General features: G+C 58.8%; 1 protein-coding gene across 1 annotated transcript in view; it reads left to right on the plus strand.

The window, feature by feature from the left end:
- The window catches only part of KCNQ4 (potassium voltage-gated channel subfamily Q member 4), an 87788-nt gene that overhangs the window by 74866 nt on the left and 5401 nt on the right, over nt 1–7521 (plus strand). The window contains exons 13-14 of the mRNA XM_019512073.1: nt 6167–6384; nt 7389–7491. Of these exons, the coding sequence (XP_019367618.1) occupies nt 6167–6384; nt 7389–7491 (321 nt within the window). The remainder of the gene's footprint in view (nt 1–6166; nt 6385–7388; nt 7492–7521) is intronic.

Raw genomic sequence — 7521 nt, forward strand, 5'->3', positions numbered from 1 at the left:
CCCTGTGTGCTGGGCCCATCCTAATTGAATGGTCACAGCACAGAGATTTAAATCACAGTGTCACAGGGCAGAGATTTTTGGGGAGAAACCAAGGTGGCTTTCTGCCACAGTGTCCGAGTCCTCTTAGGCACCTAACAGGCAGGGTAGACTCCGGCCCGATATCAGCAAGACCTTTCCATCATGTGATGCACAAGCAGCCCCCAGGCTTGTCCAGGTGGCTCCAGAAACCAGGGTATGAATGCCCCCATTACTGCCCGTCACTGAACTCGGGGTCTTCACCTGGTGTTGGTGACTAAAATCGGGGGCAGAGGAAAAGGGGAGTGGGGAGGCAAGTGGTGGCAGCATTCATCGCCCAGGGTCTGGAGCCACGTTGGCAAGCTGTTGTCCTGCTGCTGGAGAGAGGTCATTTGGTCTGCAAGGAGCCCCGTGGTCCAGATCCGGCCAAGGTTTGACAGCCCTAGTGTAAGGAATGGGGACCATGTCCCCTCCAGGGTAAGATGGGAGGCACCGCTGAAGCAAGGCCCCGTGGGGAGTTGCTCCAGCCCCTCGCCCTTCACGCCTGCGCCATACTCGGCTGGAACGCTGTCGTTCTCAGGGCGAGCGCTACGTGGCCTGCCACGCGAGGTCTGTGGCTGAGCCCTCCGCTTGGCACGTGGTCTCCCCCCCGCGGTGGGATGCAGCTATGGGCTGTTTCTGACTAGAGACTGCTTTCCTTTTCTCAGCTGCTGGATGGCAGCGCCCATGCCCAGCGCCTTTCCTCCAGGCCTCAGCAGAGCTTGGCCCCGAGGCCACCCCCTACCCCTGCCTTGTCTTTTGTCCCTCACTAACTCTCTTCTTTTTTCCTGTATCTTTTGCTCTTGACTCTCTAGCCAGATCTTTAGTAGTAAGAGGAGTTTCTTTCGGATTCACGCCAACTGGAAACCGAGGTATTGAGTGCTTGGATATGCTTCCCATGAGTTGTTTGGGGGTCGGTTTGATTTCATCTGGGTGGACGTCCCTCATGAATGCAGCCGATTGCCAGGGGCCTGCATGTCGGCCTCCCCTCTCCCAGCGATGCCTTGCAATGAGAGCGGCGGTCATGGAGATATGCCTGCTCTCCTCTGCCTGGTTTGGTGCATTGCCGGTGCAGCCAGGGCTGGGGCCTGGGGGGCTGGTACGGGGAGAGATGGAGCAAAACTGGAGTGCTTAGAAAAGGGAGGAGGCTTGTGGTCTGGTGATCTGAGCACAAGCGCCTGAATCCTAAACTGCCTGGTGGGGTCTCAGACTTTCCCTTGCTCAGATGGCACTTCCCATCTCCACCCCAGGTGTGGCGGGGATGATGCCTGCTGGAAAGTGCTATGCAAAGTGTCACATATCCACCCCCAACGCTGGTCTTTGGGGGTGCTGCTGGACGAGGATTCAAACCACCTTGGGTTGGAAGCCCAGCGGAAGGAGCTTTGCCGACTCCAGACCCGCCCTGGTTTTCTCCATCTCTGCCTATCACCCCTTGCAATGCTGCACTGGAAATCTACCATCGGCGGGTGGGGTTGTAGATGCAGGACTGCTAGCCATTCTGGGATCAACTCCAAAGAGTCGAACAGTGTAAGGCAGAACAGAGAGCCCCAAGCCTCCCCCCACCTCCTCCCCTTTCAGACAGCGCCTTGATTCCCCCCTTGTCGTAAGCGCAGGCAAATGCATCAGCAAATGGACACTAACGAGTGCAGGTGGCAGAAAATTTTCCGACCGAACAGTTTTTCGTTGGCAAGTGCTGACTTGACGCAATCGAAATGTTTCCCCGGCATGGGTATTGATTCCACTTAAATATTTGCAGGAAATGAGCTAAATATTTTGTTTTGACTTTTCCTGTCTTCCCTATCATTGCCCCTAAGAGAGAGGTCACAGCCTGCTGGTTGGAGATGGTTGGGACCACATTTTGGAAGACTCACGTTTTGTGCAAAAAGTCTGGGGTTGCAGATTTGCCTCCCGTGAAACCGTCCGGTGGGGTCTCAGACTTGCCCGTGAGATGCAAATGCTGTCTCCTGACCTGCCCTGCTGATGGAGGGTGGCGAGGGCTGCGGGACCCCGGCAGTAGCCAGAACAAGCGGTTGCTGCTTGAGCCAACACTACTCGTGGTCCTCTGAGCTATGTTCATAGCTGGAGCGGAGAGGATGGGGTTTTGTTTTTGTTTTTGAGGGTCTTTTTTAAAGGAAATTTTTCACATCCCAAGTCAAATAAGCCAAATCAATTCCAAATCCGTGCTACCAGCAAACATCCTCCACCCCTACCTGGGGCTTCAGATATTTCCAAATCCAAATGTTGGCGGGCATCCTACGTGCAGGCCCAAGCCTGGAGACTTGGGGTCCGGATGCTTGCCCTCAGCCGTATGGCCGCAGGAGCAAGCTAGGGAGGAGTCTCCCATTTCCCTAAAGTTGGTGCGTAGCCAGGATCTTCCCACTGGGAAGCTGAGCGGTCGGAGTACTACCCCCTGCCACGTTCATGGTTTTCCCCTGTCCTAGGAAAACCACTTTAGTGGTTGTGGTATTTGGAGAGGATATGGGGGACAGCTGGAGGCGGTGGCATGCAGAGGGTTTGTCCGCTCTGCCGCAAGTCCGAATCCAGCTTGTGCAGGCAGCGCAGAGCAGCGTGAGCTGTGCTAACTTGCTCGAGTCCATCGGGATGTGTTTGAGTGTCCGGTGCAGGCTGGAGTGCTGGGTGCAATGCCTTCACTGCTGTCACTGCCTGTGGCATCGGGATAAAAGCTAGCTCACGCTGGCCTCCGGTAACGGCATAGACTTAGCATCAGGCTTGACCTTAGTAGAGAGGGCCCCTTCGCAGCCAGACTAGGCTGGCCGACTGCAATGAGAGCTACTTGCCGTAAGGCAGCAGAAGCCCTGCCCGGCAGCCCGTGGCAGGAGTGACTTCCCCAGGTGGGTCAGAGCTGTTGACCAAACTCTGTGGATGGAGCAGCCCCCTGACCTGGCTTGTCCTGCGAGAAAAAAGATGGCTTTGGGGGTCAGGCGTGGGGAGCACTGGGCTCTCTTCCACCGTTTTGCCATGCTGCTTTGGGGAAGGCACTTCATCTCCGAGCATAATGGAGTGACCTCCCCGGCAGAGTAGCTGCGAGGCTAATTTAACCAGTGCATGCGAAACATCCTGTGCTTTTAGGGTGGGCAGGGCCTGATGTTTGGTGGCTGAGAGCTGCTGTCTTGGCATTAGAGCTGGGCCATAACTGGCGTAGACAAAGCCTTGGCTGGGATGATCTAGTTGGGGATGGTCCTGCTTTGAGCAGGGTCTGGACTAGATGTGACCTCCTGAGCTCCCTTCCCACCCACTTTTTCTATGATTTGGGATGACTTCTCCAAAGCCCATGGTGTTTGAGCAGAGGGCTTGGAGGGTCAAACCTTTCAGATATGTCTTGGTCCATGATGGGGCCGATGTTCTTTTGAGGGTTGGGGCACACAGAGGAGTTACCGAAGGTGAAACCGGGGTGTGAACATACAGTACGTGGGCCTCTTTGCCCCAAGCACCCATGCATATGCTCTTACCCTGTGGCAACTGCAAGGTAGCTCGCCCCACTTCGGTGGGCTAGGCCACCTGGCATTGACCATAGGGCTTTGAAATCCTCAGCTGAAAGGCAGCTGCAAGCCCTGAAAACTAGAGTCCCCTTTTCCCCCAGTATGAAATGAGAGACCCCCTCCCAAAATGGATGGAAACTTGTACGTGGATTTCCATGAGCTATTGAACCCGCATCCGGCCAAACCCTGCAGGGCCCCGAGAGTGGGGCGCCTTGGACTTCGGCCTCGTGCTGACTCCCCGCCCTCACTTCCCGTTCAAAAGTGCCTGGAAGCGGAAACGAGTCATGTTTGCTCTATCCGTGGCAAAAGGGCCGGGAGAGGGACCGAATCGGCCCTGGAGACCAAGACGCCAGGCCCTGCCTCTCCTGCCGAGCTTGCTGCATGGGCTGTAAGGCCCGGGCTCTGGGGGTTTTTGCATGGCGTGCGGCGGTTGTGCTGGCTGGCTTGCATGGGGTCTGCCTGCGGCATGAGGGCGGGAAGGGACGGACGAGACGTTCTAGACTGGGGCGGCGTTCGCCGTGGTTTTGGGACCGGGTTTGAACCTCTAGAACGGTGCCTGCCCCTCTCCCGCGAGGCCTTGGCAGAGCCAGGACGCCCTCCCGGGGGTCCAGGCGGTTCGAGGTTCCCGCTCAGCAGATGCTCCAGACTCCCCGCAGCCTTTCCGAAGCCTGGCAGAGGCTTCACCCCACCACTGCTTTCCCCATGGGCTTGTATGGGGTGGGGGGGATGCAAGCTTCAGCTGCTTGTTTAGCCCCCCGAGGCCCTTTTGGGGCCGCTCCCCAAAGCCTCAGCCATCCAAACACCTCCTCTCTGGGTTTCCGGCGGCCTCCTCCGACTGCTCCTTTCCGTTCTGTGTCTGTCTCCTGCTGTCACTGCTTTGTCTTCAGCCCATGACTAGGTAACCGCACAGCGCGCGAGGCCGGAGCTGGCATCGGGGCCGGCAGCGCCAACTGGGAATTGTGCCCCCCTGGGGGGAGGCCACCCCAAGCTCCTTGTCCCCCAGCTGCCAGCCCTCAGGTTGGGAGCCAGGCAGATTAGTGCTCCAGACGCCGGCAGGGTGCAAAATGAACCGTGCGGTAACCACCAGCACGCGGTGCCAGGGGGCCTGTGCCAGGAGCTTTGCTGGGTGCCGTTACAGCGAGCTACAGGGGCAGAAATGGCTCGCTCCCGATTCTCCTCTCCTTGCATTTGCAAAACTGCTGGCATCAGCAGCAATCCTCCTGACTTTCACCTGCGTCCATGAGGGGAGTTGGGCCCACGTTCGCCTCTGATCTCTCTGCATCCACTCCCTGAAATGTTTTCCCCTGTAGATTTTTTTTACCTCCTCTTTTTAAATCCATCTCATCTCCTAGCCACCCAGTTGGAGGCCCCTTTTATTTCCTCGTTTGCCAGTGGCCCCTGGGAGCGCGTGGGCGCGAGCTAACCAGCCCGCAAGGAGGGGAATGCAAGAGTGTTTTTGTGTAGGTCCTACCTAAACTAAACCTGTCGTTAATACTTTCTTTCAGTGGAGTTTCAGATAAGGGAGCGGGTGGGTGGTGGTGGTGTGGGGGGGGAGCCTGGAAGGGTTTGATGACTTGGCAGTTAGCGATGGAATTAAATTAGGGCCTGAGCTGCCTCATTAATTAATTACCGAACGGTCTGTTTCCGCAGCTGCAGGCTGGGCAGGGCCTAGCGGTCAGCCCCTGGCATGGTTGTACCTCGTGGCCTCTGCCGAGAGCCTGACCTGCGCCGGGAGTCCCGAGCGAGGGCTGGGATGATGCAGACTGACTCATCCCGGCATCGCAGGCTGCGGCAGGAGGGCAGGCGCAGCCCCGTTCAGCCAGGCACCGAAGCAGGTGGATCGTCCCAGGGCGTTAGCAACGTGCTTCGGTACCTTGCAGGATCGGGGCCCCAGGGGGTTCGGAGCTGGCTGCGGATAGCCTGGAGGTGCCCCAGCCCTGCTGTCTTCCCGGACGGCCTCACGGTCTCCTTCCCGTCCCTGATGCAAGTAGCAACTCGGGGCAGCTCCAGCAGCAGCCTGGTCCAGCCAGGGGCTCGTGTCCGTCTCCCTCCCCGCCCCAGTGTCGTGGCTTCTGTGCGTGTCTGAGGCAGGGTCTCTGTGTGTGTCCTCCCCGCAGCCGCCTCTGTCCCCTCTCCTTTCGTCTCTGTCTGTCAGAAAAAATGTTGTCCTTTTTTAAACACAAAAACCGACCTAGGGACTTTCCCTGCCAGCCAGTCGGGGTCCCGCTCCATACACCCTCCTGGCTAAAGGGAGCCCTGGGTTGAACCCCGTTGAAGTCCCGCAGGGTTTAAAGTGAAGTGGGAGCATCCATCAGCAGTGCTGCAGTCCCCTCTACACCCATGCAGTCTTACCGAGCCCTTGGCCCAGCTGGTCCAGCCCTCGCCAGCACTGCGAAGTTGGCATTGGGACCTGACACCCCGTCCCTTGAACTTGGGCAAAGCTTGAGGTCTTCCCATGGGGCTTCGCGGGCTGGAGCAAGGCCCTTGGGGTTGGGCCCAGTTGGGGAAGAAGGCATCCCCTCTTGGGCTCACCTCGTTGCCTGCCCCCCCCCCCAAGGAGAGCCCCATCCTCCACTAACGTGTGCTGTGCTTCCTCCCACCGCCCCTTGCAGCACCAAAATGGGCCTCAAAGACCGCATCCGCCTCAACAACGCCCAGCGGCAGAGCGGCCGGGGGAGGCAGCACCTCATGCCCCCCATGCGGCGCTCCCCCAGCACCGAGAACGTCAACGAGGTCCCCAGCCCCACCAAGGTGCAGAAGAGCTGGAGCTTCAATGATCGCACCCGCTTCCGGGCCTCGCTGCGGCTCAAGCCGCGGCCGCCGGTGGAGGGTAGGTGCCCGCAGGCGGTGCCGGCCACGTCCCGTTGCCAGCTATGGGCAGGGAGGAGCAGGGTCCATGAAACCCAGGAGTCCTGAATGCAAACGGTCTCCGGAGTGGGGAGCTGTCTCCATCCCATCCTGGAGGGGGTCTTGGCTTGGGAGATGCCCAGGGCAGGAGGGGCAGAGGATGTGGCAGAGGATGCAGGAGAGGAGCAGCCAATGGTGAGGGTGTTGGGGGGTCCTGACTGGTGGAGGGTGCATCCCCAGAGCCATGGGGGTGGGAACAGCAGGCTTGAGGGCACACGGGTGTGCAAGTTGCCCCCAGGTGCCCTGGGGAGCAGAGGGAGGTGGGATGGGATTGAGAGGCCTGGCAAAGCTGGTAGGGGGCCCATCACTGTGTCAGCAGGAGATACGGAGGATTTAGGCTGGATTTACTGCTGTACCAGTATTTAGGCTGGATTTCCCTGGTTCCCATATGTATTGGCCATAACCACAAGGCCCCGGGGTCTCTGCCCAGCCGCAGGGCCCAGGGGCTTAAAAGGCTGTGCAAAGGCCTGTTTCACATTTTGCCCCCTTCCTTCCTTCTGTTGTGCATTTGAGTCTCTTTCCAATCTGAATGGTTCCCCCCAAAATGCACACCCTGCCCCACCCACACACACATGCACCCTGCGTGTGACAAGGACCCTATGGGGCAGAGTTGCAGTTGGGGCACAAGCAGGCTGGAGGTCTCCACTATCAGCTCACTGCTGTCTGCCTCAGTTTCCCCCTCTGGAGATGATCTATCCAGGGAAGGGTGTGGGCACGGGCGATGTCATGAAAGGGCTCTGAGGTCACCGGTGACCCAGACAGGGCCAATCTAGCTCAGGATAAGCCAACAAGGGAGCTGGGACCCAGGCTGGCACAGAGGGCAGAGGCTGCGGTCAGGTGAGCCCCAGCGAGGAGGCCGCGTGAAGCTGTAGATCTGAAGGCAAGACAGTGGGGTGTCCTCACTGCCATCCTGTGCTCTGCCATCAGCCGACTGCCCGGAGGAGGACGGCAGCGAGGAGAAGGGCCACCAGAGCGACCTGACCTTTGAAGACATCATGCCAGCGGTGAAGACGCTCATCAGGGCCGTCAGGTGCGTGCATCTGTCTGTCTGGCCTCCTCT

This window comes from Gavialis gangeticus, unplaced genomic scaffold (genome assembly GCF_001723915.1).
Source record: "Gavialis gangeticus isolate Ggan-Ray unplaced genomic scaffold, GavGan_comp1, whole genome shotgun sequence".
Classification (NCBI taxonomy): Eukaryota; Metazoa; Chordata; order Crocodylia; family Gavialidae; genus Gavialis; species Gavialis gangeticus.